This window comes from Rana temporaria, chromosome 1, assembly GCF_905171775.1.
Source record: "Rana temporaria chromosome 1, aRanTem1.1, whole genome shotgun sequence".
Lineage (NCBI taxonomy): Eukaryota > Metazoa > Chordata > Amphibia > Anura > Ranidae > Rana > Rana temporaria.
Window position 1 is genome coordinate 40,566,432 of NC_053489.1, and position 12,328 is coordinate 40,578,759.

Sequence of the window (12,328 nt, forward strand, 5' to 3'; positions counted from 1 at the left end):
TTCTGTGTGTTATGTGTATGTGTGTGTGTGCTCTGACTGTGTATTCTGTGTATGTGTGTGTGCTCTGACTGTGTATGTTCTGTGTATGTGTGTGTGCTCTCTGACTGTGTATGTTCTGTGTATGTGCGTGTGCTCTCTGACTGTGTATGTTCTGTGTATGTGCGTGTGCTCTGACTGTGTATTCTGTGTATGTGCGTGTGCTCTGACTGTGTGTCTTCTATGTATGTGTGTGTGTGTGCTCTGACTGTGTATGTTCTGTGTATGTGTGTGTGTGCTCTCTGACTGTGTATGTTCTGTGTATGTGCGTGTGCTCTGACTGTGTATTCTGTGTATGTGCGTGTGCTCTCACTGTGTATTCTGTGTATGTGTGTGTGTGTGTGCTCTGACTGTGTATGTTCTGTGTATGTGTGTGTGTGCTCTGACTGTGTATTCTGTGTATGTGTGTGTGTGTGTGCTCTGACTGTGTATGTTCTGTGTATGTGTGTGTGTGCTCTGACTGTGTATTCTGTGTATGTGTGTGTGTGTGCTCTGGCTTAGGGTTGCCAACTCATCCCTTTAAAACAGAACACATATTAATTATACAGGTTCTGTGGCTGATTAAGGAGGTAATTAAACTCACTTGGTGCCTTATTTGCATTAAATTAGCCTCAGAACCTGTGTAATTCATATGTGTTCTGTTTTAAAGGGATGGGGTGGCAACTCTACTGGCTGTGCATGTTCCGTGTGTTCTCTATATGTGTGTGTGCTCTCGCTGTGTATGTTCCGTGTGTTCTCTATATGTGTGTGCTCTGGCTGTGCATGTTCCATGTGTTCTCTATATGTGTGTGTGCTCTGGCTGTGCATGTTCCATGTGTTCTCTATATGTGTGTGTGCTCTGGCTGTGCATGTTCCATGTGTTCTCTATATGTGTGTGTGCTCTGGCTGTGTATATTCTGTGTGTTATGTGTATGTGTGTGTGTGCTCTGACTGTGTATGTTCTGTGTGTTATGTGTATGTGTGTGTGTGCTCTGACTGTGTATGTTCTGTGTGTTATGTGTATGTGTGTGTGTGTGTGCTCTGACTGTGTATTCTGTGTATGTGTGTGTGCTCTGACTGTGTATGTTCTGTGTATTCTGTGTATGTGTGTGTGCTCTGACTGTGTATGTTCCGTGTGTTCTCTATATGTGTGTGCTCTGGCTGTGCATGTTCCATGTGTTCTCTATATGTGTGTGTGATCTGGCTGTGCATGTTCCATGTGTTCTCTATATGTGTGTGTGCTCTGGCTGTGCATGTTCCATGTGTTCTCTATATGTGTGTGCTCTGGCTGTGCATGTTCCATGTGTTCTCTATATGTGTGTGCTCTGGCTGTGCATGTTCCATGTGTTCTCTATATGTGTGTGTGTGCTATGGCTGTGCATGTTCCATGTGTTCTCTATATGTGTGTGTGCTCTGGCTGTGCATGTTCCATGTGTCCTCTATATGTGTGTGTGCTCTGGCTGTGCATGTTCCATGTGTTCTCTATATGTGTGTGTGTGTGCTCTGGCTGTGCATGTTCTGTGTGTTCTCTCTATATGTGTGTGTGCTCTGGCTGTGCATGTTCCATGTGTCCTCTATATGTGTGTGTGCTCTGACTGTGTATGTTCTGTGTATGTGTGTGTGTGCTCTGACTGTTTATGTTCTGTGTGTTCTGTGTATGTGTGTGTGCTCTGGCTGTGCATGTTCCATGTGTTCTGTGTATGTGTGTGCTCTGGCTGTGCATGTTCCGTGTGTTCTCTATATGTGTGTGTGCTCTGGCTGTGCATGTTCCATGTGTTCTCTATATGTGTGTGTGCTCTGGCTGTGCATGTTCCATGTGTTCTCTATATGTGTGTGTGCTCTGGCTATGCATGTTCCGTGTGTTTTCTATATATGTGCGTGCTCTGGCTGTGCATGTTCCATATGTCCTCTATATGTGTGTGTGCTCTGGCTGTGCATGTTCCATGTGTTCTCTATATGTGTGTGTGTGTGCTCTGGCTGTGCATGTTCTGTGTGTTCTCTCTATATGTGTGTGTGTGTGCTCTGGCTGTGCATGTTCTGTGTGTTCTCTATATGTGTGTGTGCTCTGGCTGTGCATGTTCTGTGTGTTCTCTGTATGTGTGTGTGCTCTGGCTGTGCATGTTCTGTGTGTTCTCTGTATGTGTGTGTGCTCTGGCTGTGCATGTTCTGTGTGTTCTCTATATGTGTGTGTGCTCTGGCTGTGCATGTTCCATGTGTTCTCTATACGTGTGTGCTCTGGCTGTGCATATTCTGTGTGTTCTCTATATGTGTGTGTGCTCTGGCTGTGCATGTTCCGTGTGTTCTCTATATGTGTGTGTGCTCTGGCTGTGCATGTTCCATGTGTTCTCTATATGTGTGTGTGCTCTGGCTGTGCATGTTCCATGTGTTCTCTATATGTGTATGTGCTCTGGCTGTGCATGTTCCGTGTGTTCTCTATATGTGTGTGTGCTCTGGCTGTGCATGTTCCGTGTGTTCTCTATATGTGTGTGTGCTCTGGCTGTGCATGTTCCGTGTGTTCTCTATATGTGTGTGTGCTCTGGCTGTGCATGTTCTGTGTGTTCAAGGGGTTAAGTGTTCCCTAGGGAGCTGTTTCTAACTGTGGGGGAGGGGACTGACTAGGAGTAGAGAGAGATCGCTGGTCCTGATCACTAGGAACAGCAGATCTCTATCACTCTTAAAACGGCCGACGTACTCCTATGGCAATTCGCGCAGCCATGCCAACCTGCCGCAGTATAATGATGGCCGCTGTTTGGCAAGCGGTTTAATTACACACAGGTGGACTTTATTTACTAATTAGGTGACTTCTGAAGGCAATTGGTTCCACTAGATTTTAGTTGGGATAAAAGGGGCTGAATACAAATGCCCCCCACACTTTTCACATATTTATTTGTAAAAAATATTGAAAACCATTTATAATTTTCCTTCCACTTCACAATTATTTGCCACTTTGTGTTGGTCTATCACATAAAATCCCAATAAAATAAATTAAGTTTTTGGTTGTAACGTGACAAAATGTGGAGCATTTCAAGGGGGGTGAATACTTTTTCAAGGCACTGTAGTGGGTAAAAGTTAAAACCTTTTCTCATGGTTGGATAAATAAAGTTCACCATTAACCACTTAACCCCCGGACCATATTGCTGCCCAAAGACCAGAGCACTTTTTGCGATTCGGGACTGCGCCGCTTTAACTGACAATTGTCGTGCGAAGTGGCTCCCAAACAAAATTGGCGTCCTTTTTTTTTCCACAAATAGAGCTTTCTTTTGGTGGTATTTGATCACCTCTGCGGTTTTTATTTTTTGCGCTATAAACAAAAATAGAGCGACAATTTTGAAAAAAATGAATATTTTTTACTTTTTGTTGTAATAAATATCCCCCAAAAATATATAAAAAAACATTTTTTTCCTCAGTTTAGGACGATACGTATTCTTCTACATATTTTTCGTAAAAAAAAATTGCAATAAGCGTTTATTGATTGGTTTGCGCAAAAGTTATAGCGTTTACAAAATAGGGGGTATTTTTATGGCATTTTTATTAATATATATTTTTTACTAGTAATAGCGGCGATCAGCGATTCTTTTTCGGTACTGCGACATTATGGCGGACACTTCGGACACTTTTGACACATCTTTGGGACCATTGGCATTATTATAGCGATCAGTGCTATAAAAATGCATTGGATTACTATAAAAAATGCCACTGGCCGTGAAGGGGTTAACACTAGGGGGCGGGGAAGGGGTTAAGTATGTCCCTGGGTGTGTTCTAACTGTGGGGGGGGGGGTGGCCTCACTAGGGGAAACACTGATCCTCTGTTCATACATTGTATGAACCGAAGATCAGCATTTCCTCCCCTGACAGGACCGGGAGCTGTGTGTTTACACACACAGCTCCCGGTCCCTGCTCTGTAACGAGCAATCGCGGGTGCCCGGCAGCGATCGAGCCCACCGGGCACACGCACGGGAGTCGGGGGCGAGCGAGCTAGTGGCCGCTCAAAGAGCCGACGTAGAGCTACGGGCTCTCGCGCAGGAGAGCCGACCTGCCGCCGTAGAATGACGGCGGCTAGTCGGCAAGTAGTTAAAGTGTTACTAAACCCACAACAGTAAAATCAGTCTGTATATGCAGTAAAGCATGCTTGTTATACTCACTGTGGAACCTAAGGGGTTTATCCTCTGCATTGTGTAAAAAGGCTGTTTGATCCTGTCTTCTCTGAACCCTTCTTTTACTGTCCCCAATCCTTCTGCTGACCATACAGAGCCCTGAGGGGCACTCTGACATGCTCAGTTTGGTGTGTATTGCTAGAGAGTGTTTTTTTTTTCTTGGGAGGGTGCATGTGATCAGCACAGGGCCAATCAGCACTGTCCAGACAGAGGGTCAGGGGTCATGCAGACTCATAGGACCATCAGGGGAAAATGAAAACTCCTCCTGCCAGCTTTAACCATACAGTGGTAACAGTCATACGTCTGCTATATACTGCTGATGAGAAAAGGTATTTAACAGTTTATATTTACTAAAATAATTGTATTTCCATGTTCTGTGTACTGGGGGAGACCAGATATAGTGAACGCAGGATCATGGGATTAGTAACACTTTAACCACTTAAGGACCGGACCAATATGCTGCTAAATGACCCAAGGGGGGTTTTACAATTCGGCACTGCGTCGCTTTAACAGACAATTGCGCGGTCGTGCAACGTGGCTCCCAAACAAAATTGGCGTCCTTTTTTCCCCACAAATAAAGCTTTCTTTTGGTGGTATTTGATCACCTCTGCGGTTTTTATTTTTTGCGCTATAAACAAAAATAGAGCGACAATTTTGAAAAAAATTTAATATTTTTTACTTTTTGCTGTAATAAATACCCCCAAAAACATATATAAACATGTTTAGGCCGATACGTATTCTTCTACCTATTTTTGGTAAAAAAAATCGCAATAAGCGTTTATCGATTGGTTTGCGCAAAATTTATAGCGTTTACAAAATAGGGGATAGTTTTATTATTATTTTTTTTTTTTACTACTAATAGCGGCGATCAGCGATTTTTTCGTGACTGCGACATTATGGCGGACACTTCGGACAATTTTGACACATTTTTGGGACCATTGTCATTTTCACAGCAAAAAATGCATTTAAATTGCAATGTTTATTGTGAAAATGACAGTTGCAGTTTAGGAGTTAACAACAGGGGGCGCTGAAGGATTTATGTTTCACCTAGTGTGTGTTTACAACTGTAGGGGGGGGTGGCTGTAGGTCTGATATCATCGATCGAGTCTCCCTATAAAAAGGATCACTCGATCGATGCAGCCGCCACAGTGAAGCACGGGGAAGCCGTGTTTACATACGGCTCTCCCCGTTCTTCAGCTCCGGGGAGCGATCGCGAGGGGGCGGCTAGAAACGAATAGCCGCGCCCTCGTCCCGGATCGCTCGGACAGCCACGGTAACCGCCGCATGTACCGGGGGGGGGGGTCCCGATCGGACCCCCGACCCACGTCTAGGCAGGGACGTACAGGTACGCCAATGTGCCTGTCCGTGCCATTCTGCCGACGTATATGTACATGCGGTGGTCCGGAAGTGGTTAAAGTGGTGTTCCGCTCAACAACAACAAAAAATATCAAAAGCCAGCAGCTACACTTACTGAAGCTGCTGGCTTTTAATAATCAGACACTTACCTGTGTATGTTTCCATCAGCTGTCGGGTGCTGCCGCCGCCATTGCGGGCAACGGAACCCGGCAGTGTAGCCTTTCGGCTTTAGGCATACGCGAGGCCCGCTCCTCTCTCCTACTGGCCCGGCAGCAAGGGGAGGAGGAGGGAGCCCCGCGGTGATGTCACGGGCCGCGGCCCAGACTCCCGGAAGTGGGAAAGACAGGTAACCTACCTGTCCCCCCCTCCCCCTCGAAAAATGGCAAATGTGGCACCGGAGGGGGGGAGGAATCAGATGAGCGGAAGTTCCACTTTTGGGTGGCATTAACAGGTTGTAACACTATCATTTATATTCACTTTCATTTAGAGCCATTCCAGGCCAGACTGGTTGATGGGCCGGACAGATGCACAGGGAGACTGGAGGTCTACCATGATGGCCAATGGGGCAGTGTGTGTGATGACCATTGGGATGACAAGGATGCCAATGTCACCTGCAGTCAGATTAAGTGTGGCTCTTGCCGACCATACATTCAGAACAGGAAGCGTTTCGGCCAATCAAAAGGCATAATTTGGCTAGATGACGTTGAATGTACCGGGAAAGAAATGTCATTGGATAAATGTAGACACCGTGTTTGGTCGTACAACGACTGCAGCCACGAGGAAGATGTCAGTGTATACTGCACAGGTACACAGCTAACTATTCTCATACCACCACTGTATATATCTATTATGTCTTATCTATCCTTCTTCTATTCCCTCCTTTATCTCTTTCATATTTATGTGCGGCCAGCATGGAGCCCCCGTTAGCTGTCTTCACCAAAACAGAGTTCCACATAAACGTAATGTCTCAGCTCAGGATGACACACAGAGAACAGTGGTACTCAGGAACAAAGGGGGTCCGAGGGAATGCAATGTTGTGTTACCATTGTGTCTGGCCCTTTGTAAATGCCAAGAGCCAGTGCCGATCCTGACCTCCCTGGGGCCCTGTCGGAAATTACATCTTACATTAACCTCTTCCATACCGGGCTTTTATACCCACCTCCATACCGGGCCTATTCTGGCACTTCTCTCCTACATGTACAAATCATAATTTTTTTGCTAGAAAATTATGCAGAACCCCCAAACATTATATATGTTTTTTTAGAAGACACCCTAGGGAATAAAACGACGGTCATTGAAACCTTTTATCTTGCACGGTATTTGCGCAATAATTTTTCAAACGCCTTTTTTTGGGAAAAAAATTGTTTCATGAATTAAAAAAATAACAAAACAGTAAAGTTAGCCCAATTTTTTTGTAAAATATGAAAGATGATGTTACACCGAGTAAATAGATACCTAACATGTCACGCTTTAAAATTGCGCACACTCATGGAATGGCGCCAAACTTCGGTACTTAAAAATCTCCATAGGCAACGCTTTGAAAATTTTTACAGGTTACCAGTTTAGATTTACAGAGGAGATCTAGTGCTAGAATTGTTGCTGGCACTCTAGCGCACGCGCCAATACCTCACATATGTGGTTTAAACAGCGTTTACATATGTCGGCGGGACTTGCGTGTGCGTTCGCTTCTGCGCGCAAGCTACTGGGGACAGGGGCGTTAAAAAAAAAAATGTATTTTTTTTTACATATTTATTTCTTTTTTTTACACTTTTTTATTTATTTATTTATTTTTTATTATCACTTTTATTCCTATTACAAGGAATGTAAACATCCCTTGTAATAGGAATGTGTGTGACAGGTACTCTTTATGGAGAGATGCGGGGTCAATAAGACTCCACATCTCTTCTCCAGGCTGGAAAGCATGAAATCGGTGAAAAAAAATTCACCGATCTCATGTTTACTGTTGCTTAGCAGCCGCAATCGCGGCTTTGTTTACTTACGGGGACCCGGGCGTGACGTCATCACATCGCGCCCGGGTCCTCCGATGGTCATAGAGATGACTGGTGACCATCTGGTCACCAGTCATCTCTATGCTTCCTGCTAGCGCCGGACGATTCGTTCTCCGGGCCCCCGATGGCACGGGAGAGCCCGGAGAAGCACCGGATGGCGGCGGGAGGGGGGGATGTCCCCTCCCGCCGCCTGTAAGAACGATCTAGCGGCGGAACCGCTGCTATGATCGTTCTTACGTTGTGCAGAATCGCCGGCGCAAGAGAAGGATATCTGAATGATGCCTCTAGCTGCAGGCATCATTCAGATATCCCCCCCACAAAGCCCAGTACGTCATATGACGTCCACTCTGAACAGCAGAGGTTCTTTGTGGACGTCATTTTACTATGGGCCGGTAGGGAAGTGGTTAAAGTCAGAAGCAGGGGGTGCTGACTTCTTACCTCTTCTCCCATGCAGCCAGCGAGTTGAGAAGCGGGGTGAGGAGCCGAAAATGACTTCTCACCAGGCGGGGCCTCTAGTAATTTGGGGGGCCCTCCGCAGCTTTGCGGGGCCCTAAGTGGCTTGCATAGTGAGCCTATAGGGCAGATCGGCCCTGCCGAGAGCAGTGGTGTAAGAAGGATGGTGAACCTTCCCATTACTCTAAGGCCCCATACACACGAGAGGATTTATCCGCAGATACGGTCCAGCGGACCGTATCCGCGGATAAATCCTCTCGAGGATTTCAGAGGATTTCTCTGCGATGGCGTGTACACACCATCGCATTGAAATCCGCGCTGAAATCCTCTGGCGATGACGTGTCGCGCCGTCGCCGCTATTATGACGCGGCGACGGGCGCGACGCTGTCATAAAAGGAATTCCACGCATGCGTCAAATCATTACGACGCGTGCGGGGAATCCCTTTGGACGGATGGATCCGGTAAGTCTGTACAGACGAGCGGATCCATCCGTTGGAATGGATTTCAGCAGATGGATATGTTGTGCAGCACAGCATATATTCGATCTGCTGAAATCCATCCCAGAGGAGATTTCTCCGGGGAAACAGATCCGCTGGCGTGTACACACCATAGGATCTATCCGCAGAAACCCATTTGCTGGGATTTATCTGCGGATGGATTCTATCGTGTGTATGGGGCCTTATACCCCGTACACACAATCAGATTTTCCGTTGGAAAAACCTTGGATGGTTTTTCCGACGGAATTCCGCTCAAGCTTGGCTTACATACACACGGTCACACAAAAGTTCTCTGTACTTTCCACCGTCAAGAACGCGGTGACGTACAACACTACGACGAGCCGAGAAAATAAAGTTCAAAGCTTTCGAGCATTCGTCGCATTGTTTCCGAGCATGCGTCGAAATTTTGCACATCGAAATTGCTACAGACGATCGGAATTTGCGATTGGAATTTTTTCCGTCTGAAAATTTGAGAACCAGCTCTCAAATTTTTGTTGGTGGAAATTCCGACAGGAAAAGTCAGATGGAGCCTACACACGGTCGGAATTTCCTACCAAAAGCTCAAATCAGACTTTTCTTGTCGTGTGTATGGGGCATTAGGGAGTATGTTACTTTAGGTTTGATGGAACCTGATAAACATGGATAGTTGGAGTATGTGAATTGTGATCACCTCTCTAACTGCTCCACACAGTGATGGTGGACATATGTTGCCACAAAAGTGGTACTAAAGCCTCAAGGTTTTTTACCTTAATGCATTCTATGCTCATTGGCGCTCCGCCCGGGCGTAGATAGGCCGCAACTCCAGCCTTGATTTCCGGGAAGACACCTCGCACAGGTGTCCTCCTGGGTTGAAGAGGCGGTCTAGAGAGAGCGCGCCCAACGTACTCCCCCTTAAATTACCTCCCCCAGCAGGCTGTGCGAGAAGCAAAGCATTCTGGGATTGTACAGTCGCTCTCTGGGTAACGTAGTCTATAACAAACCGGGGCAAATGGAGTCTCTTTTCTCCCTGTACTCAATTTCCCAACATTCTCTGCGGTATCAGGACAAAAAGTAAGCAGCAGGTAGTTATAACACAATTCGGCCACAGGAGGGAGCTGAGATCCTTCTTGATCAGCAGATGGTAGTCTTTTACATCACATAAAAGGGTGATATCTCGCTACACAATGTAAGGTCTTCTCTCCCCCTCTCTCTCCCTGGAATCCCCAGTGTGAACCGAGTTAAAATGCTTGTAAAATCCTATAATCCACTCTATTGCAGTAGTCTATAACGTACAATGTGTTTCTAATTGTTCCAAATACCTTTGTTATAGTGCCTATCTCCGCTTCTGTGACCTACCGGAGCTCTCTTCCCCGCAATTATATCACAGAAACACACACATTGTACATTATATACTACTGTAATAGAGCGGATTATAGGTTTTTACAAGCATTTTAAACTAGGGCTTATTTTCGGGGTAAGGCTTATATTGCAGCTCTCCTGGAAAATAACGTTAGGTCTTATTTTTGGGGTAGGTCTTATTTTCGTGGAAACACGGTAGGTCATAATAAATGAGCAACAGAGAGGATTTTCTCAGAGCCCATTTAAAAAATATATGTTCCTGAAGAAATTCCACCTGAGACAGCCATCAAACTTTCCAATGCGGTAGCCAATAGGTAACATATTAAAGAAGGTTATAAAGCTTTGTGGAAAGAGAATTGACTGACACTGCACTGTTATGCCATTCTATCTATCTATCTATCTATCTATCTATCTATCTATCTATGGCCCGGATTCACAAAGCACTTACGCCGACGTATCTCGAGATACGCCGCGTAAGTGTAACTCTGCGCCGTCGTATCTGTGCGCCGTGTCCACAATCTGAGATACGCCTAAAAATAGGCTTCCTACGACCGACGTAACGTATCGTGGGCGCATATTTGCGCAATTTGCCGCTCCCATTGATTTTCTATGCACATATGCAAATGAGGGAGATACGCCGATTCACAAACGTACTTGCGCCCGGCGCATAATATACGCGGTTCGTGTAAGTCGTACGTCTGGCGTAAAGTTATTCCCCATAAATGAGGCGCAACTCATGCAAAGGTATGGACCAGGGAACACAGCCGTCGTATTTTACGTCGTTTACGTAGTACGTGAATAGGGCTGGGCGTAGGTTACGTTCACGTCGTATCTTAGGGAGTAGTTCCGACGTGATTCTGAGCATGCGCACAGGAATGCGGCCACGGGACGGCGCATGCGCGTTCATTTTAAGTACTTCTATGGCGCTTGCCCCATCATTTGCATGGGGTCACGCCTCATTAGCATGGCTCACTTCCACCTGCGCTGGCTTACGCAGAGGAAACCCAGCGTATCTTTAAGAGCGAGTGGGAGCGAGTGCTTTGTGAATCTAGTGCTTGCCTCTGTGCGCTGCGTCGGCGTAGCGTATATTAGATACGCTACGCCCGCATAAATATGCGCCGATGTATGTGAATCCGGGCCTATCTATCTATCTATCTATCTATCTATCTATCTATCTATCTATCTATCTATCTATCCATCTATAATAAGGTTTATTAATCATGAAATATCTTTCTGTTTTCACAGGATAAAAGCAAGAAACTAAACGCGCAGTTGAATGGCGCACATTTTGGATATACTGTAAATTTTCATGCCTCCGCCACACGCCAGATCAGATGATTCTATTAATTCCTGCAGATATACACCTTCCTTTGTCATGTGAACTTTCCCTTCCCATTGTTGAGTAAATCACAAGAGAGGCTGAGCAAAATTTAAATTCCTTGGATAGGAAAAACAATTGAAAAGTATTTATATTAGCGTTAAGCTATTTTCCTAAATTTTCAGTCTTCAAGAGCAAAAACTGTAATTCAAATTGGCCTATAGCTTTTCTGTGGTGTTATCACTGAAAACTTGTAAGGAAAGCAAACTTATCTACAATTTTGTAATCAGCCTTCCCAGTGTACCGAAATTCTTCACCTTGTAATATAAGTTGTGTTCAGCCAACAGCTGAATGGGATGTATTCTTTATGCCTACTACAGCATCATGCATTATAGGAAATAACCAAATGATATACTCAGTAAGGAGCACACAAAAGCGTATTCTATAGCTGAATATCTAAATGATTAATTTCAGCCATATCTTGGCAGCAGAGGTGGCTCTTTAATTAGGCAAATTAGGTTGTCGCCTAAGGCCTCGCACTCACAGGGGCCTCGCCGCCGCCTAACTTACCCAATGCATTACCCCAGTTTTGAGGGACAGGGGACCTTAACCACTTAAGATTCGGACCTTTAGGCAGCTAAAGGACCTTGGCAGTTTTTGCGATTCGGCACTGCGTCGCTTTAACTGGCAATTTCGCGGTCGTGGCTCCCAAACAAATTTGGCGTCCTTTTTTACCCACAAATAGAGCTTTCTTTTGGTGGTATTTGATCACCTCTGCGGTTTTTATTTGTTGCGCTATAAACAAAAATAGAGCGTCAATTTTGAAAAAAAAAACAATATTTTTTACTTTTTGCTGTAATAAATATCCCCCAAAAATATATAAAGAAACGATTTTTTTTCCTCAGTTTAGGCCGATACGTATTCTTCTACCTATTTTTGGTAAAAAAAATCGCAATAAGCGTTTATCGATTGGTTTGCCTATAAAAGGGAATGACGCGATCGATGCGCCGCCATAGTGAAGGACGGGGAAGCCGTGTTTACACACGGCTCTCCTCGTTCTTCAGCTCCGGGGAGCGATCGCGACGGAGCGGCTATAAACAAATAGCCGCGCCGTGGTCCCGGATCGCTCCCCGAGCGGACCCGACCTCCGCATGTAGCGGGGGGGGTCCCGATCGGACCCCCCACCCG

The 12,328-nt window shown here is 45.5% G+C and overlaps 1 protein-coding gene across 1 annotated transcript in view; it reads left to right on the top strand.

Moving 5' to 3' along the window:
* CD5L (CD5 molecule like) overlaps nucleotides 1–11,710 on the top strand; it is a 30,997-nt gene extending 19,287 nt beyond the window's left edge. The window contains exons 4-5 of the mRNA XM_040336888.1: nucleotides 6,013–6,330; nucleotides 11,068–11,710. Of these exons, the coding sequence (XP_040192822.1) occupies nucleotides 6,013–6,330; nucleotides 11,068–11,072 (323 nt within the window). The 3' untranslated portion in view covers nucleotides 11,073–11,710. The remainder of the gene's footprint in view (nucleotides 1–6,012; nucleotides 6,331–11,067) is intronic.
* Nucleotides 11,711–12,328: the final 618 nt, after the last annotated feature.